This window comes from Aythya marila (genome assembly GCF_965140915.1).
Source record: "Aythya marila genome assembly, chromosome: 19".
Lineage (NCBI taxonomy): Eukaryota > Metazoa > Chordata > Aves > Anseriformes > Anatidae > Aythya > Aythya marila.
Genome location: NC_139060.1, coordinates 5,593,359 through 5,620,667, shown reverse-complemented (window position 1 = coordinate 5,620,667; position 27,309 = coordinate 5,593,359). Strand labels below are relative to the sequence as shown.

The window sequence follows — 27,309 nt, the reverse complement described above, 5'->3', positions numbered from 1 at the left end:
TACCAGCAGGCAGAGGCTCGTTTCTCTGCTACCATTGAGCACGACCCCCAGGAAGCTCTGCACCACCTGCACCAGGCCCGCCTGTGCCCACAGAAGGTGCAGAGCACGAGGGAGGACACCTTGCAGAGCCTGCGGCTGGACCCCATGGACAGCGAGGTACGGCCCTGCTGCTGCTCCCCCCTGCCCTGCTCGGGGACCAGGCAGTCACTGGCTTGCTGCCTCAGCTGCAGTGCCTGTGCCTGGTGGTTTGGGACAAGCCTGGTGGTTGTGTTCTGCGTCAGGGCCAGCAGCTGGCACCAAGAAACATGAATTGGGGGTCAGGGGTCCTGCTGGGGTACGGGTCCAAGCCAAGCAGCAGTGGTTACAGCCTGGCTGTTACAGCAGTTCTGTGGTAGAGCCATTGGGCAGGGCTTTTTCCTCCTCTTCATTTTTATTTTCCTGTTTCTTCGAACTTAATACAAGGCAGAAGCCCTCCTGCAGCTGGCTGCGATGAGGGGAGCGTGTCCCCACACTGCTGTTGCCAAGCGTGGCACTTAGTGGGGCAGCAGCACTGCTCAATAGATCAGGGGCTTCTTTATGGAAAAACAAAAAAAAACGGGCTCCCTGTCGGGGCAGGTCCCGGGGAGGCTGCCAGGTCCTTCGCTGGTGGCACGAGGCAGGTGTTTGGCTGCAGGGGAAAGCTTTTCTATGCGTGCTGGTACGTCAGGAGGACACCCAGGTCTTGTCTTATTGCCGCTGCAGATCCTTTCCCTCACACACCACCTCTTTCCAAGAACGACTGTGCAGCCTATCCTGAGGAGTGAGACCGGACGCCTCACCCAAGAAACCTTGGAGAAAACGCTTCAGAGCCCTCCAGAACCCACAATTTTGGCCGATGACGCCTGGTGTGACAGCAGTAGGTGAGCAGGTTTGTCTCAGGTGCCAGCCTGCTGGCACTGCCTGCTCCCAGAGGGGTTTGCTCAGCCCTGAGCGTGGCAGTTTTGTTTGCTCCGAAGCACTGGGGCCCATTTCAGCTGCCTTCAGAGCTAACTGCTGAATTACTCATGGTGTCAGTGTGGTGACAAGTTGTGTGTGCTGCCAGGGCGCAGGGGGTCAGCCTTTACCCAGCCTGTGATGCGGGCTGTGGGCTTGGACACCACAGCACCCACCCAGCACCTTTCCTTGGCTGTGTGCTTGCACGGCCACCCAGCAGCTTCTGCAGTGACCCCCCTGGGGAGCGAGGTGCCGCGTGCCTTCTGCCTCCTGCTCTGGCACAAGTCCTGGGAACATGGCCTTGTACACAGGGCTGTGCTCTGCACAGGGGAAAAAGGGCTGCCCGTAGCTGTGGCACAGGCCCCGTGGTGTTCCTGTACCTCTGCTGGCTCCTCTGCAGGGAACGTCTGGGCCAGCCACTGCCACTTCTCCTTCTCCCCTGGGAAAGGCCCCTGTCTTGTTTCCAGTCACCTAATTAGAGACCATCATCTCTGGGCCACCAAATCCCCGAAGTGCTGTTGCATCAGGCAGCCGTGCCCACACAACTGCAAGTCTCCCAAGTCCTTCTGCGATAGCTGCAATTAGGAACCCAAGTAAACGACTCTTCCCCAACTATTTATTTCGTAAAAGATTTATTTTAAAATTAGAAACACCCAACGTTTCTGAAAGAGGCAGGATGTTTGAGCCTGTCCGTGGGCCAGCTCCCAGGCCACAGCTGGGTGGTGCCTGCAGTCACTGTCCCACAAGCTCTGGCTCTGGAGGCAGGCTGGAATGGGCCCAAGCACCGGCAGTTTCAGCACAGGGCCTGAGGGGAGCATCAGAACTTCCCTGTTCACCCACCCCTTGAGAATTTTGTTCCCAGAGACTGAATGGTTCTGGTTCCTCTGACCTGTGCTCCAGTAACTGCAGAGATTAACACAGGACAAAGGCCAGCAGTGCCACACACCCCATGCCTGACAGCTCGGAGTGCTGCTCTTCTCTCGCTTGTCCTCAGGTTCCCACGTAAGTGGCGTCCCCAGGAAGCTCAGCAGAGCTGGCCCAGCCAAAGTTTGCGAGGTCTGACCAGCAGAAGGATGTAAAAGAGGCTCAGCAGCTTATAGCACCAACTCCTCAGTCTGCTGTAGAAATCAATATTGAATAAAAGGAATTTTAAAAACCATTTGTAGCACCACAGTCTCCCCTGGAGCTAGGCACAAACTTTTTCTTTTTTTTTTTTTGGTAGCTAGTAAAACAACGGCGAGGTCTGGTGTTTCGTTTTGTTTCCCTGGTTTGCTGCAGGACCTCAGGGGAAAGATGGACGGGGAGACGAAGAAGAGCTGGGCTCTTGGTGGGTTGGGCATTGACATTTCCCTCATTACGACCCCGTGCTTCTTGCTGGTGAAGCTGGTCCCTACCAGCACCTATTCACAGTGAAAGGAAACTGGAAAGAAGTTGGCTCTAAAAATTCCTTGAGAATAAAACTTTGCTGCAGTGTTGAAGGTGTTCACCAGCCGGCGGTGCAGAAGTCAATGCCAACGCTGTCACATTGTACCAAGGAACTGAGGTACTGCCACGCTTAAAAAGTTAAAAGAAAAAAAAGCTAAAATGCTGTATTAAAAAATATTTTTGGGGCTCAGAATCTTGATGCAGTGGATATCAGTAGCTGCCAGAAGAGGGGAAGCTGCAGATTGGTGCTGCCGGCAGGGTGAGAAACCTCCCTGACGCTGTGGTCCCTCTTGGCATCTTCCCCTTTTCATCACAGATGTTTGGGCGGTGCACCAGGCTGGTCGTATCCACCCTCACCTGGCCACAGGATAAATCCATAAAGTGCTTTAAATCACATCGCTTGCACTGGCTCCCACAGCTGCATCCTGCAGTGGCATCCTTGGGGCTGGAGAGAGGAGATCAGCAGGAGGGCACTTGTGCTACCTGGGCCTCATCCTGCCAGCCCTGGGCTCTGCAGCTCCACAGCTCTGTGTTTGTTCCTCATGGAGCTGAGCAAGGCCCCTGACAGTGGCTAGAAGAAAAAACTGATCCGAGAGGCCACTGTTTTGCAGCCTGTTGATGAAAATATTTTCTCTTCTTCTGGGAAGTAGGGGATGCTGTCAGCCACCTCCTGGACCACGTCCTGACGTACTTCCAGGCCCTGCTGGACGAGTTCGTTGACGACGCACTGCTTCACGTGGTGGCGCTTCAGGGGGAGGAAGGGCACGATGAAATCAATGAGATGTTCGTTAATGATCCCGGATTTCCAGAACCCACCTGCAAAAGCAAAAGAGGAGACAGGTTTTACCTTCAGAGGGTCAGCAGTCCTTGGAATTCAAAGAGCTGCTTGGTGTGAAGCCAAAATACTCAGCTGCGGACAGATCTGCTCTGGTTTGGTACAAGGAGTGGAACCGACCAGTTGTTAAACCCTCCTCCCCCAAACAGATTTGTTTTTTTCTCCAGGAATTGGTAGGATTTAGTGGTCAGCCTTAATTTCTGCTCCCTGGGGCAAGTTCAAAGCGAGGAGATGCAGGCAGGCAGCGGGGACTGGCCCTTGTCAGTGAGCGTGCTGTGCTGGCTGCCATCCCTCGGCTGTGAGCACACATCTTCTCCAAACAACTTTGCTAAAAGTCTTAACAGGTCTGCTGGCCTGGGGAGCTGGGCTATCCCTTCCCTCTGCCAGGACACCTTGAGGGGCCTGCAGTTCCCTTCCCTCCAACTCCCTGTCCCTTTCTGTCTGCCTGGGAGGTGCCAGGCAGCTCGGCGGCTGTGCGGCATGGGCCTGGCTCCCTCTGCTGGGCTCTGCTCCCCGCCAGCAACACTTCCAGGGACTCACTCTGAGGGTTTTCAAACACGGCCTTGGAGATGGCTGACTCCGCGTCCTGCAGGCTGATCTCCTCCCGGTCCCTGTGGGCCCGCCACAGATCCAGCGTCATCTCGTTGATCTGCTCCCCTCCTGCGTTGCTGCACAAGAACAAGGCGCTGGCTTACCCGGTGTCCAGGAAAGCGGTGCTGCAGGACAGAGGAGGCAGCCGACAGCCTCCAGCCTGCAGGAGCTCAATCCAGCTTTGCCCCCTGCCCGCCCTGAAATGACTCCTGTAACAGCAGCCAAATAACAGGGACGGGAAAGCTTTTTCAAGCTCTCCAATTTCGCCTGTTCAGAAGGAAATAATGCCTCTGTTTTTGCAGAGGATGAGTGCGGGGAGAAGGAAAAGCAAAGTGAAAGCGGGCTGCGAGGCAGGCAGCGACCCCTGCCCAACTGAGGAGCAGGGTGCTGAGCGCCCCACGCTGTCCCACGCGCCGCAGAGGCGCCTCTCACCTGATGAAGATGAAGATCGCTTTGCGGTAGTTGGTGCCATACACGACCCAGGAGGGGCCCAGGAAGGGCATGATCACGTCGATCAGGCCCGGGTGCATCTTGTCCATCTCGTCGAAGAGGAAGGCCGACCGGCCGCAGCTCGTCAAGTTGCCCTGGATCCAGCGCTTCAGGTTCTCCTAGGAAAAACATCCACCAAGCCGTCAGGGGGTGAGATACTGAGGGAGGAACAAGCTACCCCCGAGCAAGGGCTGAGGTGAGGGTGCCGAAAGCAGCTTGTCCCTGCGCTGCACCACCTCCTCAGAGCAGGAACAGCAGCACTGAGGGGGCCTCCTTTGTTCTGGAGCTGGCACAGCGACGTATCGGCGCTGTTAGCCCGCTGTAGATCTCATGTTGCAGAGTTAAAGCAGCAGCGTGAAGGAGGCAGCAAACCAAAGCTGGGCGTTCAGCCTCCTACGGTTCCCCACGTTCTCTTTCACTCTATCCACAGAGTTCCCAGCGACTGAGCACCAGAAGGGAGATGTGCTTGTTGCCAGCTCCTTTCATGGTGCAAAAACAGTGTGCCTGCACTGAGGGAGAAGAGCCCAGCATGAGCTTTTACCTTACTGAGCATATTTCTTCTGAGGACACAAAAGAACCCATCACTTCTCCAAACACCCAGAAAGGAAATGTTCGGGTGCGCTGATTCCCCTGCTCTGCTGAGGTTTCATTAGCAAACCTTCACGTTTTGGTTTCTTGCCTTCCTCAGCTTTAAGAGGCACAGGTTCAGCTGGTGGTCGGGAGCTGCTTGCTGTGCAAGGAGGAATTACAGCCTAGCAGCACAGGGGCTTTCACAGCTCTTCAGCTGTTTGCAAAGCAAGGGGAGAACTTCAGGTGGAAGGCACTAAAGTGAGGCCCTTCTGTGTGTGCAGAGGGCTGTGTAAATATTTAAAGAATAAGAACGCAATCGCAGCAAGGACGGCTGTGGGGAAAACGAAAGTGGTAACAGCCAGAGGACGTCCCAGCTGCTGGAGGATCCTTCAGGAGGTTCATGGAGCTGCTTGGCAAAGAGCTGCATTGCTCCAGCTCACTATAAAACAGCCTGGGTACGTGCTGAGGATCACAGGGATGTAACCAAAGCCCAAAGGAGAAGCGAGCAGCGCTGAGAGGCCTTACCTTGTACTGCTCGATGTGCTCGGCGTGGGGGAAGTGCACGACGGGGGAGAAGTGGTGAACGTAGGGGCTGCCCAGCCCGCCCTGGAAGAGGTGGCGGACGAGCATGGAGCTGACGTAGGTTTTGCCCGTCCCCGTGGAGCCGTGGAAGGACAGCACCAGGGGCTTGGCGGGGCTCGGGCTGTGCAGGAACTGCTGCAGCCCCTTCATCAGCTGCTGCCGCACCAGGGGCTGCCCCACCAGGCTGAGGGCCAAGTCGCACTCCAGACCTGAAGGGAGTTCCACGTGGCGTTGAGAGAACCCAGGCATTGAGCGAACCCAGGCATTCAGAAAACGAATTTTCAGAAAAATCATTTTGCAGGAAACCCGGAAATTCAGAAAATGGAGATTTTTAACAGATCCACGCCCAGACGCAAGCAGCGGGGCCGTGTCCCAGCCCCACCCCGACCTCCCCCTGCCCCGCGTCCCCCCCGGGACCCCCCGATCCCCGCTCCGGGCCCCCCCAGAACCCCCCGAACCCCCTCCCGGTCCCCCCCCCGGTGCCCCCTTCCCCCCTGACCGCGCAGGTCGGTCCCGAAGCCGCACTCGCAGTCCGCCGAGAGGCCGCAGCGCAGCGCCCGCAGGTCCCAGGCGGCGGCGGCGCCGGGGGGGGCGGCCCCCAGCAGGGCCACGGCGAGCGCCAGAGCGGCGGGGGCCATGGCGGCGGCGGCACCGCCCGAACTACAACTCCCGGCGTGCCCCGCGGGTGGGCGGGGCCTCGCCCTTCTTACCCAACCCACTGGGCGTGGTCTGGGAGATTGGACACTCCCCCACCCATCAGGCCCCGCCCCCCAGGGGGGTGTTTGGGGACCCCAAGCAGGAGCAGAGGCAGGAGGGGGGCACCAAAGGTTTATTGTGTGCGGGGCCGGGCTATGTACACCTATGTACAGGGCGGCGGGCAGCGGGTGTGCAGCGCGGCGCGGCCGCGGGGACGTATGTACAGCGAGGGGTGCGAGGAGAGGAAAACGCAGGGCGAGGCGATGGGCACCGCGCGGGCGCTGTCCCCATCCCTATAACAGCACCGCGGGACCCCCGGCTGGCGGTGAGCCACGTGGGGTCGTGGTGGTTGTGGTGGTTGTGGTCCTCTCTCTGTCCCCAAATTGCCAACCCGTCCCTAACGCGGAGGGGTTCCGCGGCGCGGGTGGGTTACAGCTCGCTGAAGCGCACCGCCGGCTCCAGCTTGTGGGACAGGGCGGTGAGGACTTTGTCGAACTTCTCGTAGCGCTCCGCCTGGCTGCTCTCGGCCCCGCGGCTGCCCCACAGCAGCCGCAGCTGGAATTCGGTGCTGAAGACCTCCAGCAGCTCCGCTCGGCCCTGGAAACCTGCGGGGAAGGGAGAGTCAGCGCCGCGGGTCTGGGACGGGGACTCCGTGCCCGCAGGACGCACGGGACGGCGCCGGAGGTTGAGGGGCCGTCCCCGTTCCCCTCCTGGCTTACCCTGCAGCTTCACCTCGGCGTTGGTGTGGTACAGCCCGCCGTGGTGGGCCACCATCCGCGCCGCCTCCAGGTGGGCCATCACCACCTCCACGCCGTCGTCCGTGCTCTCCCAGGGCTCGGGGTTGTCCACCAGAGCGTCGTCCCGCTCCAGGAGGGTCACCAGGGGCATGACGTGGGGGAAGGTGGTGTTGGTCAGCGGGGGTCCTTCTGCGGAGAGAAGCGCCCTGAGGCTCTCTGGCGGGCTCGGTGTCCCCGTGTCCCCCTCCCCACCCGCCTCGGCCCCGTGCAGCGCTCCCACGACCACCCAGCCCTACAAAGCCGGGCTGCCACCGTGCCCCTGGGAGAGGTTTTCTGGCTCAGCTGCAGCACAGATGCGGCTGTGGCTCTGAGCATGGCTCTGCCCGGGTCCACCGCCTCCTCCAGCACCAGCCAGGCTCTTTCTGCCGCTCCCAGGGCTGCAGCGAGGAGCGGGTGTGCAGGCCCGGGGCTCTGCGTGTTGGAGAGATGAAGCTTTTCATCCTCCCTGCCTCAGACCGGCTGGTGTCCCCTCGCCTTGGCACGCACTGCCATGCGAGCGCATGGGTTTGGCTCGGCCCGGCCGTGTTTGTGCCCAGCCACTGGTTTTATTTAGTTATGAAATGCTTCCTTGGGAAGGAAGGGGCAGCTGAGGCCAAGCGGGCCCGGCCGGGTGCTGGGGCTGCGCAGCGGGCAGGAGGGAAGCGTCTGGCGCTGCTGGGGGAGGGACGCAGCTCTCAAACACATCCCCGCCACAAGGCTGTGCCCGGCTGAGCCTGGAAGGAGCAGGCAGCGGGGCTGGGAGCCGCTCTCGTTACCTTTCCCTTCGTTCAGGCTCTTCAGGAACGGCTTCAGCTTCTTTTCGTAGAGGATCGCGCCCTCCGTGTGCCGCTGCCGCAGCACCATCCAGGTCTGCTCCAGCCGCGCGATCTGCAAGGGGCCGGACGTGCTTTGGGGTGGAGGTGCTGGGGGAGCGCAGCCCCAGCACCGAGCCCCAGCCCATGGGATGCTCCCGAGGTCAACCTGGCCCTGGCACAACAGCCCCAGCAGCGCCTGCTGCTCCCCAAAACAGCCCCTGCTGCTGGCACTCGCCGCCAGAGGCTGCAGGGCCCTGCCCCGGCGCTGGGCTCGGCGTTTCTTCCCCTGCCGTGCCCCAGGACAGCAGCTTCCCCGCGCTGCAGCGGCCTTGAAGATGAGCTGCAGGGAGGGGGCAGCCCTTCCACCTCCTTTGTGCAGGCAGGAAGCAAGGCTACCCAGCTGGGCTTGATTTAAAATTGAATTTTAATCTCCTTTCATCTTCCAAAGGGAGCAGCGCGGCCGGGAGACGCTGCTGCCGCGGCCTTGAGACCGATTTGTATTGTACCGGAGGGCAGATTCATTTCCTCTCAGGAACAGAGCCCAGCGCAAAAACAAAAAAGCCCAACCACCGAAAAAAACAATCGCATCCCGGCGGGGCTGGGCCGTCTGCTCGGCGGAGGGGGCGGCTCCGTCCCTTCCCTGCTTACACCCCGCTGCCTCTGCTGGGGCCTTGTCCCCCTTGTCCCCAAGGGCTGAGCCACCGGAGGGGGGGAGGCGTGTGGGGAGGACGGAGGCGGCGCCCCCGTACCTGTGTCATTTCCAGGGCGTTCATCACGGCGGCGAAGCTGAACATGTTGCCCATGGTGCTCTTCAGCTCGGCCGCCAGCTGGATGGTTTTGTGCAGCAGGGCCGCCCGCTCCTCCGTGCTGCCCGTGCAGCCCAGGATGTCCACGGCGATCATGATGGACATGGTGTGGAACCTGCCGCGGGGCGAGAGGCAGAGCGCGAAGCTCAGCACGGGGACGCTCCCGACGCTGTCCCCGCAGAGCCCAGCGTCCCCCTAAAGGTCCCATGTCCCCCCCTGTGCCACCCCCAGCGCTGTGGCCCCGTGCCGTAGCCGTACCGTTCCAGCAGGTCGAGCCGCAGCTGGTGGCCGTGGGGCAGGGTGAGCAGCTCCATGCCAGAGCTCACCCCCATGAGCCGCTGCGTCTCCGCAGTTACGCCCAGTATCCGAGCGACCTGGCGAGAAAGGCGAAGAGGTGATTAGAGCTTTGTTAATTGAGGAGGGGCCGGGTGGCCCTGGCCTGCCCCAGGCGGTGCGGGGAGGCAGAGCCCAGCTGGGACGCTCTGATTTTTGGGGGGTGGTGCTGGGGGATGCTCCGCTCCCCTGGAGGGGGGCAGCGCCCGGCCCTCCCGCCCGGCCCCGGCCGTACCACGCAGTCCACTTTGGTGATGTGCTTGGCCAACGTCTTCGCGTCCACCTCTGCCAGCAGCTCCTTGACCTTCTTGAGCACGGCCATCTCCAGGGGCTTGTTCTCCAGGGGGATGAGCAGGGACTGGAAGGCGGCAGGGTTGAAGGAGGAGCACGTCTCCATGGCGGGGGGCACGAAGCCCCCCAAGTCCCGCTCTCCTTTCAGCCTCTGCCCTGCCTCTGCCTCCCCGGAGCCGTTCTCCACAGTCCCTCTCTGTCCTTCCTCCACCTTTAGCCTCTCCACGTAGCTCTTTGCTGGCTTGGTGTCGTGAGCCGGCCGCTCCCTGCCGACGGGGGAGGTGGGGTGCAGCTGGCAGTAGTGCCCCGTGTCCGGGTCGCTGTAGCTGTTCACGGAGGGCGAGGGGGAGGCGCGAGCGTAGCCGTGGCAGGGAGTGGAGTGGGTGCTGTGGGCAGGGTCCGGGAGAGGTTTGCTGGTGCTCCCCGGGCACAGCTGGGGCTCGCTGGACCTTCTGATGACCGGGGAGGCCGGGGCGATGCCGGGTGCTTGGCAGGCGTGTGGCTTTAGCCGCGTAACTGCGGGGAGCGGGAGAGAGGCTGTTAGCACAGCTGGGAGGGGTGCACGCCCCGAGAATCGCAGAGCTGGAGGGGTTGGAAGGGAGCTCGAGAGCTCCTCGGGTCCAACCCCTGGGAAGAAAGCCGCAGCCGGGGGTTGGGGAGCTCGGGGAAAGCCCCAGTGGTGCCACGACAGGACCCAGGCAGCCCCAGGAGAGCTGTGTGGCCGCACTGCGGTCAGCTGGCATCACCCCCAGCTCAGGCCCTCTTTCGGGACAGTTTTTTTTGCTGTGCAGAGCCAGGCAGGGCCTTGCCAGCAGCGAGGAGTAGCACGGAGCATTTAGGGCAACACGGAGCATTTAGGGGCTTGTTTTAAAGCCAGCTCCGTCCCCCTCCCCACGTCCCTGCGGTGCTGAGCTCAGCCCGAGCCGTGTCCCCGCCGTCCCCGGGCCGTGCCTACCCGTGCTGTAGGCGGGCGAGGTGGGGTTCTCCGAGATGGGGGACATCGGGGCGTGCAGCTCCTGGATCTGGTCCACGCTGACGGCGCAGTTGCGGATGATGTCCCTGTGGTGCGGCAGGGACACGCTGGGGAGGGGGCAGGAGAGTTAGTCTGGCGCTCGGGCAAGGGCAGAGGGGCTGGGATGAGGATTTTCCCCCCCCTCCAGGCACTGCCCCCTTCCACTACCAACAAGAGGAGCCCTGATGAGCTCAGCTGGAGCCCTGAGCTGGGGAACCTACATAAAGCAGAGGCAGCCCTGCTGCAAGGAGCCTGGTCCTGGGGGAACAGAGCAGGGCTTGAGCTCCGCTGCACCCCGGGGTGCTGGGGAAGGGGTCTGGTGAGAAGCAGTGGGGCTGTTTTCTAGTGCTGTGGTGCCTGGCTGCGAGGTGGGAGGTTTTTATGAAGCTCCGTGTGGTTTTTCTGCCCGAGAGCTGCGTGGTGGTGAGGCGAGCTCCCTCTCTCACAGTGCTCAGGAGAGGTGGAAGTGCCTGGAGGCTGCACTGGGGGCCCAGCTGTGTCCCAGAAGAGCAGGGAGGTGCTGCAGCCTGGGAGCTGTGGCTACAGCCTGAGCTGTGCCGTGAGTCAGAGGCGTTGCAAGAGGTGCTGCGGCTGCAGTGGGCTGAGTGAGGGCAGTGCTGCAAGGAGGACGGGTGAGCGGCAGCAGGGTGAGATGTTTGGGGAAACGTGAGTGGAGAGGAAAGGCCCGGAAGGACCCAGACCCATCAGCGTGTGCTCTCCTGGAAGCCTGGCTGCTTCCCTCTTCCCCGCAGTAGCAGTTGGATGTCTGCTTTCTGCTGGCGAGCTCCCACCCTGCCCTCGGGCTGAGAAGGTCAGGGTGTGAGAAGGCAGCTCGGCTCTAAGGCCTGCTGGGGGTGCAGGAGTGGATGCAGGTCCCTTGGCCTCTCTGTGGGGATCTGTGTGCGTGCTCTGCCTTCCTGCACAGGGTCTGGGCACCCTGAGGCTGCCAAAAGAAAGCCAGGAGCCAGAAAGCCACATGAAGGAAATCTCCACCCCTCCTGAGAAGCCCAGGTGCTGCAAGGTTTCGTGTGAGCAGGGCAGCCCCGCAGGGCTGTGCATTCCCCTGCCAGCGCAGCTCCATCGGCTCCTCTTGGCAACTCCTTGCAAATGTCCCACTGGAAAGGGCTCTAAAACGAAAAGGGCCCTCCAGAAACGAACCAACAAATGCCCTTGTGGTGGCTGTGGCAGCACAGCACGGCTGGCAGCTGGCCCAGGAGAACTCCCCAGCTCCAGCTGGGTGCTGGCTCCTCTCCTGTGCCTCCGCTGGTCCCTGCCTGCGTTGGGGCAGTCCCCAAACCCTGCCGTGTCCCCGGGGGCTGATCCCGATCCCCTGCCCAGGCAGCACGAGGCCCCGCGCTCACCTGGTGGGACACCCCTCGGCCCTGGTGATCTTGTCGGCCGTCAGGCCGTCCGTCATGGTGATGCTCCTCCTCTTGATGTGCCCCCCTTTCTGGGCGGCGGGGCTGTGGGGCGCCCCGTGCTTGCCGTTGGCGAGCCCATAGCTGGCCTCCAGGTAGCGCAGGGGGAAGGTGCGGTTGATGGGGCAGTAGACGATGGCACCGCTCTGCTCGGAGATGGCCTTGCGGTTGCCCACGTAGAAGCGGACGAGGGCGGGCACGTTGTCGAAGCTCTCCTGCTCGAAGAGGTACTGCACGCGGCTGTGGCCGTCGCTGGACTTGACCGGCGCCTTGTTGATCTTGAAGTGCAGGGGCTCGTTGCGCCAGCGGCACGTCAGCACGTAGTCGCCCAGGCTGGTGAGCGAGTCGCGGATGAGGAAGTCGCCGTTCCTCTGCACGAGGCTCTCCGACACCTGGCGGGGGACAGGGCAGCAGCTCAGGCACAACCCCACCGGGTTAACCCAGGGGAAAGGCGTGGGTGCTCCACCTCGGCTGTTTTACCCCCTGGGCACCCCCTGCTCTGGGTTTCTGGAGGGTGTTGCCCACAAAACCGGGCAGCTTGGGGCTGGAGAAGCCTTGTCCTGGTGGCTCTGCGTGGGCTGGGAGCTGCCCGCCCTCCCCTCCCCATCCTCACCTCCCGGGGGATGCGGCCGTGGTACCAGGCGTGGCTGCGCAGGTCGGTGCTGCTCAGCTTCAGCTCCTCTTCCAGCTCCTTGTGAAGCTTCTCCGGTGACGAGTCGAGGATGTATTTCTCCTTGGAGAACTGTAAGGGGTGAGAGAGAGAGGGAATGTCAGCCAGGGCCCTGGTGTGTGTGTGTGTGCATGGGGTGGGGTGGTCAGGTCCTGCCACCGGGAGCACTTTGGGGGTCTCCTGGCAGCGTGTCCCTGTTGTGCCTGCCCCAGCTCCCCGCTGGCACATCTCCAGGGCCGAACCACCGTGGGAAATGCTTCTCCAGGAGGAAACCCGCGTCGCTGTTCCTCCTGCAGTCAGCCGCCGCGATCTCCCCTCCCCAAAGGGTTAACTCGGCTGCACTCAGCCTGACGGTGGCATGAATAGTAATGACAAATGTAAAGGGAACCTTCTGCATCGAAATGAGCTTTCACCACCACTGGTGCACCTGAGCCTGCAGGATGCAATTTGCCTCCTCCCTTCCCCGGGGAGATTGGGCTGGCGGCACCTCTCCCTCGGCTGCCCCGCTCCGTGGCAGGAGCGTCCCCGAGGGCACCACCAGCAGGGTTGGAGCTCGCTTGGGGTCGTGGACAGGGAAAAGAAGGAGACGTGCGTGCCACCAGACCCTTTACCAGCACCGGGTTCTGCTCCCCGAGCTGCCTCCCCCTGTGGCTGTGAGGAAGGCTCAGGGTGCTGCACCGCACTCCCACCCCGTGCCCTCTGTCCCAGGACTCCGCCGAGTCCCTCAGCGGGTTTTGTCCCTTCTGTCCCGCTCCTCAGGGCAGCCCGACCCCATTCTGGGCCAGCTGCTCCCTTTCCTGGTGTAGCTGCACGCATCAGCCAAACTTCGGGCATTAATCCTGCCCCAGGGATGTGGCTGCAGCCCGGGGAGGTGGGAGGAGGCTGGGAAGGAGCCGCGCGATGGCCCGAGCTCTTCAGGGCTTGCCCTCACCAGCCTGGACCTGCCTCTGTTCCTCTTGTTCCAGCTCTGAACAATTAAAAAAGTGCTGGGGCGGTGGGAGCAGCCCGGGGAGGTGTTAGGGGCCAACTCGTGCGTGCTCCTCTGCCCTCTGCTCCCATCTCCGGGGAGCGTCCTGCTTGTTGGAGCTGCAGGGACCCGACCAGGAGCTGTTCTGGGGTCACATCCCCCTCAACGAGCATCGCGGGGTGCTGAGCACCTCTGCTGCCCCGGGGCCCTCGTGGAGACAAAGCCGCTCGGTGCTGCTGAGCCCTATTAAAAATAAATGGTAGCCACGGGGCTGCCGAGGTCCAGCTGCCTCCCGGGGGACCGCGGCCGAAGCAGATGCTGTTCCTATGACAACTCCTCTGCTGCCCAGCACCCGTGGCCGGGGCTGCCCCTGTGCTCAGCACCTCCCCGCGGCGCTTGGGGCTGAGCTGGGAGCGATTTGGGGCCGCTGCTTTCCCCCCAGCTGACCCCGCAGAGAGGGGATTAGCAGCTCTCCGCTCTGTCCTACAGCTGGGTTTTCCCCCAAATCCTCCCCATGCAAATGCGCGGGATAAGGGACTCAAACCCAGCTGAGCAGCGCCCGGCGTCTCCAAGCCTGGATTTGGGCAGCAGCCGGCTGGCAGCCGTGCCAGGAGCCAGGTGCTGAGCTAGCACGGAGGCTCGGGGGGCTCTGCATCATCACGGCTGTGAGCACAGGGAGCCAAGAGCCACCTCCGTCCTCCTGGCTGGGTGGCTTGGTCCCATCCAGCTTGCACGGCCACCAAAAAGCCACCGCCTGCAGCCTGGAGCCCAATGCACGGGGAGGAATCCTTTTCCTTTGGTGCTCTGCGGCTCCGGGGACGGGTCCTCGTGCTTTGACTGGGCTTCCTTCTACTCTGTGGCGTGTCTCGGAGGAGGCGGAGGGGCTGCCAGCTGGCCGGGTGCCGGCGAGGCACAGCAAGGCAGCCCCGGCCGGCCCGGAGCTGTCGGGAGCGTGTAAGCGGATGTCTGAGTGCCGAGCTGAAAAGGGCACCGCTTGGCGCTCTCAGCTGTGCCAAAAGGACATCAAAAGATGCTCGGGCCCGATGCGAGGCCTCGCAGGCGAGAGGGCTGGCTGCGGAGAGGAGCCTGGACTGCTCGGGCGCCTGGTGCCAGCCTCCTGCACCTCTTCCCACAGAAGGGGGAGAAACAGGGCTGAGAGCGCTTCCCCAAACCAGCCCCACCAGACAAACCAGCTCAGGAGCTGCCAGAGACGATGCCAAGCTCTGCCTGAGGAATCCCAAGCCGCAGCCAACGTGGTTTGGCTGGAGAAAGGAGAGCTCCTCGGTCACGTTCGGCACCCAGACAGGCTGCTTCACGGGCCCGGGGCTGCGGGATCCCTCCGGAGCTGCCGTGCAGTGGGGGCAGTGCTCACCGGGAGGGGATTCCCTGGGCTCTCCGTCCCTGCTCGTTTCCTTGCCTCTACCTGCTGCTTTCTTGGCAGAGGGAGGCATCTTTGGTCCCAGCTGCAGGGCAGGGATGGGAATTGGCAGCCAAAGGGCGAGATCTGGGAGGATGGAGGGTGCTGACAGCTGTGGTCTGTGTAAAAGAGCGGCTGTTGCTCTGCCTGGTGCGAGGAGAGCTTCAAAGGCTGGCATTTGGCTCTCTCTCCTCGCAGAGGTACTCTTACGAAACGGGAGTGACTTGCAGCCTGCTTTCCAGCTCCCCCCTCCCAGACCTGAACATGAAGTCAGCCTGGAAAGCGAGGTGTGCGGCACCCACCCCGCCCCGCGATAGCATCTCCTGGCTAACCTCAGGGCACAAAGCACAGCTGCTCTCCCTCTCCTGCTCCTCCTCCTGCTGCCTGCCCCACGTTGGGACCCTCACCGGGGAAATCCCAGCCCCTGCTGCAAGCTCTTTCACCCCGGCTGGAGCAGCTGTGGGGCCTGGGAAGCACAAGTGGGAGAGAAGGGAGTAGGGAGCCACTTGGAGCAGGTGCATGGGGAAAGCCCCAGGATCAGCAGAATCTCTCTGTTCTCCACTTAGCTCCCTACCTGCCAACGGGCTGCTTCACGGTGGAGTATTTCAGAGCAAACATCCTTGCTGAGGCAGCCAAGGCCATGGCGAACCCAAGAACTGCTCTGCTTGCCTGGTGCAGGGCTGCTGCGTGAGCTCCCCGCGTGCCTGAGAGCGGCCGGTCCATCCTGAGGGACTGTGGCGGGGGAAAAATCCCACTGCAAACACCCCCGGGTTGTCATGGGCTTGCTCCTCACCCACGTACCCTGGTGTGAACCAGTTGGTCTCACAGATCTTGGTGCCCAGATGGGAAAGAACTGGTTTGTCTCTCTGCATCATCTCGCCATGACTCCGGGCACCCAAAGGGCCTCCCGGGATCTTTGTCCTGGCACTCCCAGCCTTTCCTCGGAGTGCTCCTGGCCACCCAGAGGTTCTCCTCTCCTGTCTGTGCTCCTTTGTGGCAGCTGTGGAGCAATTCCGCCTGGCTGGCAGGGGTGGGGAGCAGCTGAGGGGTGCTGCCTGGGAACATCTGGGTGCCTTAAGATGGGACAGGCGCCCCAGGTTGCGCTGTGGGGTGGCGGAGCGCGCCGCTGCCCTGGGGGAGCGGGTCTCCAGCACAGCATCGGGGCGTGCGTGTACACACATCTCCATCCATCTATATATTACTTATCTCACTCCGAGACGGCGGCGGCCGCTGCTGCTGCATCCCTTTTCGGAGCTGCTATTGGCCAGAAATGATGTCAGTGCTTCCCAGGCTGGGTGCACTGCCATTGGCGGTGAGCAGGGATGCGGCTGTCAGCTGGAAGCGCTCCAGTCATTCATGGGGACTTCAGTGTGTGTTTGCTGGGCACACTTGGACACAAATAGACGGTGAAAGATCTGGCAGAGCCAGGTGAGCACTCGGGGCTTCGCTTTTAACTCTTTTCCCGGCGCCGGGATGGAGTGCCCTTCATCCCCTCCCGCATCCCCGGCGCCCACCTGTCTCCCCCTTGTTCTGGCAGCAGCTCGCTGCGATGCTCAGCCCCAGGACTGCTGCGTTAGGGCACGTCCCCCGGTGCTGCTCGGTGGCTTTTGGACAGCCAGGAGCAGCTCCTCTGCTTTCTCTCTCCTCGCCCCCACTAGCGATCAAAATCCCTGGCTTTGCACTGAGATCAGCAGCAATCATGACAAGACTTGAAACGCTTCCTCTGGGCTCCGTCTTACCCAGCATAATCTCTACAGCTCGGCACCTACCTCCCCGAGCAGCGCTGGATGAGGCTGCCAGCTCTCTCGGCTGCCAGCTCCGGGCGCTTCTCACCCTTTTTAACTTGCAGCCTGCCGGGAGCTCTTGCTTCAGATCAGAGCCTGCTCGGCTCTTGCGATCCTCAGCACTTGGCGCTCTCCCTAAGCAGGTAAACGAAGGAACCGGTTTCTGGGGCTTTGCCCTTCCTCAGCCAGAGCCCCAGACAGGACACCTCACCTTGTGGCAGCGCTGGAGGTGCCACAGGCCGGGTGCCGGCACCGCGGCCGAGCCGTGCAGCACACACACAGAGCCAGGCCGTGGTGCTGCGGGTCCCTCTGGGCTCCGTCTCTCCTCGGAGCGTAGCAGGAGCTCCTGGAGCACCTTTGGAGATGTGCTGCCTCTTGCAGGGAGCTGAACGCTCCCCTCCGAGGGGTCTCCTGCCCTCAGGGCCGCCTTTGGGGCCACTGCTCGCAGCCCCTGACCCGAGTGCTGCTCCGGGGCTCCGGCTCCAGCTCCGACCTGCACCCAGTGCCCAGAGGGGATGCAGGGGGCAGCGCTGGAGCCCAAACCAAAGCACCTGAGCAGGGCAGCGCTGCAGGCTGAGGACACTGAGGCACGAAACCTCGTGTCAGCCCCGCAGAGCCCCGTCCACAAGGTCAACGCCATCCCCACGAAGCCCCCCTCAACGCCGCCACCACCACCTCCATACCCCGGGGGCACCCAGCCGAGGGGCTCCCGGCCACCCACCGCTTTCCCCATCCTCGCTGCCGGCCCGGCTCACCTGGACCTGCATGAAGGAGCCTCGGTAGAAGCAGCAGGCGGCCGCCGACAGGGCGCTCCACAGGCTGCAGCGCTCCGTCATGGCGCGGCGCCCTCAGCCCCCCTCAGGGCTGGCCCCAGCCCGGCTCCGCTGGGCTCGGCTCGGCTCGGCTCGGCCCCGGGCTGCCCCTCACGCTGCCTCCGCCACCACCACCACCACCGCCGGGCTTCAATTTCAGCCGCTTCCCCGATTACCTCATCCCTTGTCGGCAACGGGAGGCGGCACCGAAGCGGCTGCTCCGCCCCGGCCCGCCCCGCAGGGACCCGCGGCAGCCGCCACAGCGCGGCCCTGAGGGGAGCCGGCCCCGGGCTGCCACGGCTGGTGGCCCTGAGGGGGACCTGGTGGCCCTGAGGGGGACTTGGTGGCCCCGAGGGGGACCTGGTGGCCCCAAGTGGGGCTGGTGGCCCCGAGGGGATCCAGCCCCACCACGTCCTGAGGGGAGCAGGGTCTTCTGAGGAAACCGGGCAGCCCCCATCAGCCACGTCCTGAGGGGAGCCGGTGTCCCTGAGGGGATCCAGCCCCACCATGTCCTGAGGGGAGCTGGGTTTTCTGAGTGGAATTGGTGTCCCTGAGGGGATCCAGCCTCACCATGTCCCAAGAACTGGGTTTTCTGAGGAGAACCGGTGTCCCTGAAGGCTGCTGGCACCCCTCATCTCCTCCATACCCCGAGGGGTTCCCCCAAAGGAGCTGGCACCCCTCATCTCCTCACCCTAACCTGCCCTCCGCAGCGACACACGGGGTCAGGGACAGGCTCGGTCCCTGCTCTCCCTCACCCCATCCCTCCTCGCCCTGCCCGTCCTCCTGCCGTCCTTTTCTGGGGGAGACGCCGGCTCCTGCCCCACGTGGAGGCAGCCGGCTGCCTGCTTCCCACGTAGGCTGTCTCCGAGTCGCGTTTAATTAAGGCTCCGCTCCGGTTTAATTAAGGCTGCGGTTTCGCGGAACGGGATGCACGAGGCGGCACTGCTGGCTCCGAGCCGCCTGCCAGCCCCGCAGCCCCCTGCTGCTCCACAAACCAGCCCCGGGGACCGCGTCCCGTGTCCCCGCCGTCCTCGTTTTGCCTCTCTCAGCGGGGACCGGGGTGGTGGGAGCAGACCTGGGGGACACAGGACTTGGGGTGCTGGCACAGCGCTCCCCTCCCGCTATATCACTCCATCGGGGATGTCCCTGCCACGAAGCTTTGCTGCCCGGCTTTCCCCGAGCAGCTGCGGTTCCACTAAGGACAGAAACGGACAGAGATTTACGAGGCTGTGCACAGGGCAGGGAACCTGCACCAGGGGACGTGACAGTAAATCCTGCGCTGCTGCTCTCCCGGCCGTACTGCCGAAGGAAGGAAGGAAGGAAGAAGGAATAAGCCCTGCTCCCAGCGGAGACCAGCTCCAGTTAGCGAGAGCCGTCCTCAACGCGCGTCCCCGGCCGAAGATGCCTCCTGGTGCGCCCCTGCCCTGCCACGCCGCGAGCTCAGAGGTGTTCCTGCTGCCACCCGCACGGCCTCTCTGCTAATTAATTCAGACGAGCCCCTCGCGTCCCCAGGCGAGGAGGAAGCAGGCAGGGCTGATGAGATACAGGTCTCCAGAGCGGCTCCTCCACGCAGAACAAAGAGCTCGACCGCGCTCGCTGGGCCCGCGCTCTGCCCCTTCTACTGCAGGGGAGAGGGGAGCAGGAGGGTAGCGCCTGGATTTAGGATGGGGCCGAGCAGCAGGAGGAGGAGGGCAGAGCACAGGGTGCAGGGCGGCGGGTGGCCCCGCACCCAGAGGTGCCTGCAGCCCTAGCGGGAGCGCGGGCGCTCCTCTCCCCTCGCGAGGGGCCGAGGGACAGAACAGATGGCAGCACGTGGGGAGACGCCGCTCTGCGAGGATCCGAGGGTGAATCACTCGCCGGCAGAGGCTTCTCCTCCGCAAAGGGCTCGGCTGCTTCCCTCCTGCGGCGGATCCGAGGCTCTCCGCCGACGGAGCGAGCTGGAGCTGTGCCCGTGCTGCCCCTTCGCAGGCGCAAAGGGAAGCTGAAGCCCCCGGCGCTCGCTCGCTGGGACACATCAGCTTTATTGGCAGCAGCTCCCCCGGGGCGTAATAGGGTTTTGCAGCTCCCTGCCTTCCCCTACAAGAGGGCCAAACCTAGGCTGGCAAACCCCGCTGGGAGGTGAGCAAAGGGAGCCGGAGTGCAGATCCCCCAGGCAGTTTGGGAACACCAGCCCTTAGGCTATTATTAAAGTGCGTTAATTACCAAGAGCTTATCGATCCTGGCTGCCTACCCCTCGCTAGCTCCTCGGTCTGGCGTCGCACCTCCCATCGCGGCAGGGTTGCTGAGGTGAGCGTTGCTCCTGGCCAGTTTGTTGCTGATGTTTGTGCCCACCTGGGCGCTGTGAGCCCCGAGCCTTTGTCCGTGAGGGCTTTGCAGCGCGTCCTCTCCCTCCCTCATCCTCTCTCCTTCCCAGCACTTTTCCTCCTGTCCTTTCTCCTCCCTGCTCTTTTCCCTCACACCACAGAGCAGGGAGCTCTTTGGGTGCCAGGTCCCAGCCTTGCTCCCAAGCGATGCCAGCGGGCACCCAGCCACCCCGATCCCCTCAGGGTATGGGGCCGGGCACCGCTGGGTGCTGAGCACCCCGTCCAGGCAGGGCTGTGGGCTCCCCGCCAGGCACGGTGCCTGCAGTCAGCCGGCGTGCCCCCAGCATCTCGGCCGCGCGCACTCCAGCTAATAATTACTTCTTTGCCTAAAATAGCTGCTGTCGCCGCAGCCATCGGTCACTTCCGTAGCTCACGGGAAGCGGGGTGTAAATCACACACCCTGCCCATGGGCTGCATCTGGACACCGCGGGGATGAGTAAGAAAAAAAGGCCAAACAGATCGGGTTTGGCATCCGCCTGGACAGCGGGGAATTCTCCTGGTTGACCGAAAACAGCTCGGATCCTACAGGCAAAGCCATGCCCATCGCTCCACGCCCGCGCTGTCTCGATCCATTCACCCACGAGCCATAAAATTTGCCCACCTCCGGGTGCACAGACTGATAGAGCAAGGGAAAACACAGCACGGCACCCGCTCCACCCTGCCCTGGCAGGACTGGTGTGTGCGGGCAGGAGCCTCGCCGCCCCGTGCACATCGCACCGCCAGCACGGTGAGCTCCCACCAGCAGCCAGGCTGCTCGGCCCGCGTTGCCAAAGGGAAGTAAGAGAGGAGAGAAGTCCCACCGGGGTGGTCGCAGTGCTGGGGGTCACCAAGCCACGTCTGGCCCCGCTGCCCAGCTCACTGCTCCGTTTACACCACCCAAGTGGGGCGCTTCAAATCCCCACTCAACACCCAGTGACATTTTGCACATCCCCGTCAAGAAACTGGACTCGGGATACTCTATCCCTCCTCAAACAAACTCCCTTTTGCCATCGTGTGGCAGCAACTCGCCCTCTGGGCAGGTTTTCAGCGCCCCGACCCCAAAAGAGCCGGCACCCCGTGGCCATCACCCTGCTCCTGCCCGGCGTGCCAGCAGCCTCCTGCAGCAGGGCCGGCTCTCCTCCAGAGCCAGGCGCCTCGCTAATGAATTTCTGGCCAGACATGAAGAGTCCTCAGGAATGTTAATAGTTTGCTGGAGGATAAGCAAGAGATTTGGAGAGATTTACACCGACTTTCATGTGACAGCCACGGAAAGTGGCTCAAACCCTTCCTCTGCTACGTGGGGGCGGAGGGAGGAGGCGGCCCCCGCGCTGCGAAGCGCAGGCAGCGGCGGGGGGACCGTGCACGGCTTGTGCCTCGCATGCCCGGCTGTTTCTGGCACCAAATGTCCTCCGAGGACAAAGAGAGGAGGTGGTGGGATGGGGACATGGAGCTGAGCACAGGGCATGGCCAGCCCCGGGGTCGCTGTCCCCCCCTCGCTGTCCCTGTCCCCCAGCCGGGACGGGCTGCGCCCGCGCTCGGTGTCTTACCTTCACGTATTCGCTGCCGGACTCCAGGCCATTGTGGTGGCTGGAAGGAAAGGAGAAAAATAAATTTGTGTGGGTAACGGGCAGCAAGTCACGGTGGTCGGGCGAAGGTGGTGGTGGCACAGCGGGGGGGCTGTGCTCTGCGAGTTTGGGGAGGCTCCAAGGGCCCCCATGCCCGCTCCCCACGCAGAGCTGAGCCTCCCTAATGCGATCAGGGAAGAATGGGGCTTTTTTGAAAGGATCTCGCCCCAAATCGGCTTGGGACCGTGTGAGCAGAGCTGGGGACAGCCTGGCTGAGGTCCCCTTGGGTCATGGTGCCGGGGCTGCGTGCCAAAGCAGGGTCCTGTGCCCCGTGCCCTGGCAGAGCTCAGTCCCACCGGGCGGTTGTTGGGACACGCTGCCCGGGGGGGGTCTGATTGTTTCTCTGCAGCTTTGTGCGAACCCACAGAACCAAACCCAGGGTGGTGTCGGGTCTGAGGCTGCAGCAGAAGCTCCCATTCTCAGCGATGTGTTCACTCTTGGCCCTACTGACAACCAACCCGACAGCTGGGCTGGCCACTTCTCAGCCATTCTTTCCCGGGGGGTGCTGAACGCCCTTCTCCTTCCCGAGCACGCAGCAACTCTGCTTTTTGTGCCCTTGTGGGTGAGGTGTTTGTCTGTAGGGCTAATTCCCGATGGAATTGAGAGAGTTCGGGGTAGAGAGGCCATAACAACTGAGCTGGGATGTGTGACCCTGAGGTCTCGTCTATCGGAATAAAACACAAACATCCAGACTTCTTTAAGCAGAACCCAGCACCCATCGCCTCCCAAACTCCAAGCTTCAGCACGGACACCCCACTGCCTGCCGAGATCACCCTCCTGGCACAGGGCTGTGGCCCGGGCAGGCGGCTGCAGCCAAGAAATAACCAAACCCGATGGTGCCACAGCCCCGGGACGTCACTTTCCGTCCGGGAGCCGCCTCGCTCCACCGAGCACCCGCAGCCACCCGCACTGCCGCGGCCTGAGCCCCCCTGGCACTGCCCAGACCCCATCCCAGGGGCCAAATCCCTCCTCTGGCGGCTCCCTCCTGGCTGGGGCTGGCTCAGAAATCAATCAGTGCAAAAATCAATCCATCAATCGAGCCCCCTGGGAGCTGTGGTATGTGGCACCAGGCGAATCCTGCTCTGTCCCCAAGCCCACCGGGCTGCAGTGGCTCGGAAGAGGAGAGGCAGAGTTGGAAACCAAGCGGGGGAAAAGCTAGAAGAGGATTTTTTATTATTTTTTGGGGGGGGGACGCACAGCTGCTTCGGGCAGCTGCGGGCTGCCTGCCCACCCTGGCGCTGCCTCTCCAGCCCGTTTGCCTTTCACACGGCCGCAGAGAGCGCCTGGTGCTGCGAGAGCCGTGAGAAAAAGCGGCAGGAGGACGGGGGCCTCCGGGCAGGAAATCGGGAGCATGAGAGCAGCTGGGAGACGCGGCGAGGGCTGGCGGCGAGGGGGGGGCCTGGTGCTGGGGACGGGCAGCAGCTGCGGCTGGGGAGGGGGAGAAGGGAGGGCCGGGGGCCGCAGCCCCCCCTCGGCTCCACACATTCCTGGAGGAAACGGCATTTTTGGGGGCAGCCGAGCGCCTGGGAGAAATTCCTGGGCTGCCTTTGGAGCGCGGCCGCAGCCGGGCCGCTGGGACTCGGAGCTGCTGCTGGGCTTCCCGTGGGGTGGGGGAGATTTTGGGGGCAGCGCAGTGGCACGCAGATGTGCCAGGCTCTGCGCTGGGGACCGCCAGGGCTGGTGGTGTGGGTTCAACCCCAATTTGGAGCCCAGGCTCCGCTCACCTTGGTACACCGGGGGCCGCGTTTGGGCACACGGTGCCTCAGTTTCCCCTCCTTGGAGCTCCTCGGTGCTGGCAGCGCCCAACCCGTGCCCCATGGGAAGCAAAACTTCCCCTGCAGGTCACCTCCCGTGGGTCACCGTGTCCCTGCCGCTGTCCCCGCTGCTCCTGCGGGGTCACAGCAGCCCCAGGGCTGGGCGCTGCACCCCCTGTCCCCGCTGAGTGTGGTTCCCAAGGGTCCCTGATCCTGCACGGAGCTTCTGGGGCGCGTGGGCACCCTCAGCCCGCCCTGCCCTGGGGGCCTGCGCTCAAGCAGGAGGCGTTGGAGATTCTCCAGGGCTGGAAAACATGACCAAGGGCCACGCTCGTCCCCTCCGCGGTCCCTTAGCGCGGGCACTCCCTGTTCTGGGCAGCTGTCCCCGGCCCCCCCTCATGTCCTGCTGGGGAAGGATTGTCCCTGTCCCAAGGACGTGCGCAGGAGGAAGGGCTGGGGAGCGGCACAGCCCCGGTCCTGCTTCCGCCGCCTGTCCCACAGCACAGCCCGGCCGTGGGGATGGCTCCGGGGCTGCCTGGGGCACACGGCCACTCCCCGAGCCCCCAGCAGGGCTCCCCAAACCCCAAACGGGGCCCAGAGGGGCAGAAACACCCCCGGTGCCAAGCCCTGCTCGGGTCACTCCTGTGCCTCAGTTTCCCCAGCAAACAGCACGGCCACGCTCATCATCGGGGCAGCCCCAGGTGATGCACAAAGGAGTTCGGTGCTCAAGTTTTGGGGATCCAAATCCCCCCTCCAGCACTCCCCAGAGCCCAGACACCCAGCTGCCCACCACCCGTCCCTACACCACTCGGCTCCTGCCTGCCCCGGTCTGGGGGCTAACTAATTTTTGGGGCAAAAGGGTGCCCTCATGGGGGCTCTGCGCCCACCCGGGGGTGCAGCAGCGCTGCCCGAGTGCTTTCCATCAGCAAACACCACGGCCTTGGCATCTCCCACAGCCCCACATCGAGGCTTTGTGCGCCCCGAGCGAAGCCCCTTTCCCAGCCTCCCCCTCCCCATGCCCTGCGCCGTGCCGGGGAGAGTGGGGGGGGGATCCCAAATCCTTACCTGCCCTGCCCCAAGGTGGGAAACCTCCTGCCCACCGCTGTCATCGGCCCCGCGTGGCTGGGCGAGAACCTCTGCTCCGGGACGGGGAGAAGCTCTGGAGGGTGCTCGCTGCGAGCCGGGACGTGGGGCGCGGCGGCAGACCCTCCTCCTTCCCGTCCCAGCCCTCCTCTGGCCCTCCCTTCGTGGCCGGCAGGAATGTGCAGCCGCTTCCCAGCCCCGATTCCTCTTCCTCGCCCCGCTCCTGGCACCACGCGAACCCCCCTCCCTTCCCTCTCCCTTCCCTCTCCAGGATGAGCCCTGCAGTTGTGCTGGGGGAGAAGGGGATTTGGGGGTGCAAGGGGGTCGGTTATGGGGTCCTGGGTTGGGGCTGGCACGACGGGACGTCGTTACGGGGGGAAATTTGGAGTCCTCTGCCCGTGCGCCCAGTCCCACAGTAGGGATGTGTTTGACCCCGGTGCCCAGACAGCCAGGTGATGGGCAAGGCTAAAAATCCCTCATTCATTTTGAGGTGAAAACCCTCTGAACAAGCCGATTCAGGAGGGCTGAGGCCCCCGAAACCTTGAAGAGGGGTTTAACAGGCAGAAGGGATTGGGGCTGGGGGGGTTTGGGGGATTGCCCCTGTGCCTGGACAGAGGCTGGGCTGTTTGGGGGGGTGAAGGACGTCAGGGCTGGAAGGGGAAGGAGGGCCAGCCGGGTCAGGGGAGGCCGCGGGGTGTTTCCACCCCCTGCGGAAACAGGAGGGAGCAGAAATCCCACAGGAAACCTCGCTCAGCCTCCGAGCCAGGCCATGCCGTGCCGCCGGCCAGGTGCATCCCGTGGGGACCCGGCTGTGTCCCAGCCCCTCGGCCCGCCCTGAGGAGCACAAAGCGGGCCCAGCGCAGGGAATGGGGCCCTACCTGTCCGGGGAGCCCTCGCTGGGGGGCTCTTGCCCCTTTCCCAGCAGATCCCTGCTGGTGCTCTCCGTTCCTGGTGCGGGGCCGGGGGCTGCTCTGGGGCTTGGTGCCTCCGTCCTGGGGCAGGAGATGATCCCCGCAGGCTCCTGCTCCATCCTGGACATCGCTGGGGTGCCCGAGGGCAGAGCCTCTTCCTCCTCCTGCTCTGCTTTCCCAGAGGCTGAGGACGGGTCTGTGCCGGCGTCTGGGGTTCCAGGAGTCTTGGGGGCGCTCATTGGGGTTGTGCCGGGCATCTTGTCCCTGGGGGTCCCTTTCTCCCGGCAGCTCTGGGTGCTCCTGGCTTTGCCGGGGCTCTTCCCTGCCTTGCCCGGGTTCTGCCTGGGCATGGTGCCCATGTGGCTGTACATGTCCGAGGAGCGGGCGTAGGGGCCGGGGCTCTTGGGCATGGTGTTGAGATCATCCTGGGTGCTGCCGAAGGGCTCCTCCAGGAAGCCGTGTGGGGGCAGCCCCCCGTCCCCCACCTCCAAAGAGCTGGGGGCCACGGCCCCGCGCCGCAGCGTGAAGGAGCGGGGGATGCTGCTCAGGCTGCCGAAGCCTTTGAACTTGAAAAACTCTGGCGAGGAGAGAGGAGAGAGGGGGGAGATGAGGGGTGGGCGCAGGCACCGTGCTATGGTGCAGCCCGGTGTCAGCCCTGCTGTACCACCGGTCCCAGCGCAGCGTTGTCACCGTGTGGTCTGGGGCACACACGATGCTGCCGGGGGCTCTGCAGGCTCTGCAGCTCTCCATGCTGAGCGCCAGGCCACGCTGCGTTTGCCCCAGAGCTCCCGGACTTGTGGACGTGCCCCGCGAGCACGTCGCCACCCTGCCCAGAGCAGGATCCGGCCACCGGCTGGGGCCGGCGCTGCGGTGCTGGCTGCGAGCAGGAGGCAGCCTCCTGCCTCCCCACTTCCTCGCTCAGCCCCTTGCAGCCTCGCTGCGGCTCCCCGGAGCCACCTGCAAGCGCCGAGCGCTCAGCGGTTGCCGGAGGAGTATTTATAACCCCGGCTGGGCGGCTCTGCCTTTCGCACCTCGGCGCTGCGTGCCGCTGCGCTGCCTCCCCGCCTGCGTCGGTGCAAAGGGTGGCAGCAGGGCTGCGGTGCTGGAGCTTTGGTTTTCTGGGTGATTTGGGGGTTTTGCAACGCTTACATTATACGGTGGGGCCCTGTGAAGCCTCTTCCCCTCTGGGTTTGCCGAGGCAGGAAGCTGCACCCTGCGCTGCGTAAGGAGCCTGGGTGCGGGGGGCTCAGCCCTCGGACCCCACCTCCTGCACGGGCTGCAGGGTGCCCCCGCCACCAGACGGGGCAAAGGGGCGGCAGCAAGCCAGAACCGCTCCTGCCGAGCCAAAATCTCATGGCCTGGACTCTGTCAGCAGCTGAAGTGCTTTGGGTTAAAGCCCCCCTCGGGGGCCGAGCATCCTTTGCGCTCGGGGCTGCCACGGGGTGGAAAAGCTGGGGACCTTCCCGATCGCCTCGCTTCCCGCCCCGATGGAAAATCCCAGCTCAGCCGGGGCCGTGGGAGATGGGTTTTGCCCAGCCCCTCGCACAGCTCCCCGGGGAGCGGAGGGGCTGGCCTCCCACCGCGCCGGCAGCGGCACGTGGAGGCAGAGGAATGCGGAGAGCAGCAGCGAAGGCCAGCTCCTGCTCAGCGCAGGGCCTGGCGATGTGCAGTCCCAGGGCTTTGGGGAAAACCCGAGGTCTGTGAGAAAGAGCATGGCTCCCTCCCCGCGGGCACCACCGCTTCCTCTGCGCCCCACTCCCAGCGCTTCGTCCCCGAGCACGGCTCCATCGGTGCGGATTCGCCCCCGGCCTCCATCCCAAATTGCTGCTGCAAGAGGACCTGGAGCGCTCCCGGACACCCCCAGCCCCAGCTTTCACCCCCAGGCACACAGCGGGGTGAATGCTCCTTGCAAGGTGTGGTTTGGGGAGCTGAAATCCCCAGTGGGGTGAGAGTGGGGTTCACCCCCACTGGGTGCACACTGGCACCCAGTGCATGCAGACGGGTCCCAGTCCCATTCCCAGCATCTCACCCATCAGCACCAGGGCTCAAGCCAGCCCTGGGGACGTAAAACCCCAGAGCCCCTCTCATCCCCAGCAAGTTTCCTGATGCAACCTCTCCCTTACAAGAGGTAACCGTGCTCGTGCATCCCCCCCTTCGGGGCCAGGCTGCCCAGGTGAGCACCCGGCGCCCGCCCTCGCCGTCCCCCGCTGACTTACTGAATTTCTTGAAGCCCCCTCGTTTCTGGCCCTCAGCCATGGCCGTGCTGCGGGGACCGGGAGGGACAAGTTTATAAACTTGAAGGCTGTCCCTGCCCGCTCCTCCCTTCCTGTCCC

General features: G+C 63.7%; 2 protein-coding genes and 1 long non-coding RNA gene across 6 annotated transcripts; 1 reads left to right on the top strand and 2 right to left on the bottom strand.

Annotated features, from left to right (window-relative positions):
- The first annotated feature begins 12 nt into the window (after positions 1-12).
- LOC309885539 lies at positions 13-2,086 on the top strand. The gene is made up of 3 exons (XR_014318812.1): positions 13-156; positions 742-899; positions 1,967-2,086. It is a non-coding gene; the product is annotated as an uncharacterized lncRNA (long non-coding RNA).
- Positions 942-6,119, bottom strand: TOR2A (torsin family 2 member A). Of its 2 annotated transcripts, none has more exons than XM_082775589.1 (5): positions 5,990-6,102; positions 5,408-5,673; positions 4,256-4,431; positions 3,773-3,900; positions 942-3,213 (listed from the first exon to the last, which is right to left on the bottom strand). In XM_082775589.1, the coding sequence occupies exons 2-5, from the start codon at positions 5,612-5,614 to the stop codon at positions 2,969-2,971; spliced, it is 756 nt and encodes a 251-aa protein (XP_082631715.1). In that variant the 5' UTR covers positions 5,615-5,673; positions 5,990-6,102; the 3' UTR covers positions 942-2,968. The 2 variants fall into 2 exon arrangements, with proteins under 2 accessions (XP_082631715.1, XP_082631714.1); XM_082775588.1 differs by having other exon boundaries at positions 943-3,213; positions 5,964-6,119.
- A 158-nt stretch (positions 6,120-6,277) lies between these two features.
- SH2D3C (SH2 domain containing 3C) lies at positions 6,278-27,275 on the bottom strand. 3 transcript variants are annotated; one of them, XM_082775424.1, is made up of 12 exons: positions 27,193-27,275; positions 24,944-25,553; positions 21,151-21,190; positions 12,225-12,353; positions 11,555-12,003; positions 10,137-10,261; positions 9,126-9,697; positions 8,816-8,931; positions 8,501-8,672; positions 7,713-7,824; positions 6,880-7,086; positions 6,278-6,765 (listed from the first exon to the last, which is right to left on the bottom strand). In XM_082775424.1, the coding sequence occupies exons 1-12, from the start codon at positions 27,230-27,232 to the stop codon at positions 6,590-6,592; spliced, it is 2,748 nt and encodes a 915-aa protein (XP_082631550.1). In that variant the 5' UTR covers positions 27,233-27,275; the 3' UTR covers positions 6,278-6,589. The 3 variants fall into 3 exon arrangements, with proteins under 3 accessions (XP_082631550.1, XP_082631551.1, XP_082631552.1); XM_082775425.1 differs by lacking the exons at positions 24,944-25,553; positions 27,193-27,275 and adding an exon at positions 24,048-24,199; XM_082775426.1 differs by lacking the exons at positions 21,151-21,190; positions 24,944-25,553; positions 27,193-27,275 and adding an exon at positions 17,205-17,412.
- Between the last annotated feature and the right edge of the window lie 34 nt (positions 27,276-27,309).

Excerpts from the sequence above, each read along its gene's own strand:
- SH2D3C (XM_082775424.1), bottom strand. The coding sequence starts at position 27,232 with ATGGCTGAGGGCCAGAAACGAGGGGGCTTCAAGAAATTCA. Across the intron at positions 25,554-27,192 it reads AGGGGGCTTCAAGAAATTCA|AGTTTTTCAAGTTCAAAGGC; the intron begins GTAAGTCAGCGG and ends TCTCCTCGCCAG. Across the intron at positions 12,354-21,150 it reads CCGGCAGCGAATACGTGAAG|TTCTCCAAGGAGAAATACAT; the intron begins GTAAGACACCGA and ends CACCCCTTACAG.
- TOR2A (XM_082775588.1), bottom strand. The coding sequence starts at position 6,102 with ATGGCCCCCGCCGCTCTGGCGCTCGCCGTGGCCCTGCTGGGGGCCGCC. Across the intron at positions 5,674-5,963 it reads CTTCGGGACCGACCTGCGCG|GTCTGGAGTGCGACTTGGCC; the intron begins GTCAGGGGGGAA and ends AACTCCCTTCAG. Across the intron at positions 3,901-4,255 it reads GCGATCTTCATCTTCATCAG|CAACGCAGGAGGGGAGCAGA; the intron begins GTGAGAGGCGCC and ends GTTCTTGTGCAG.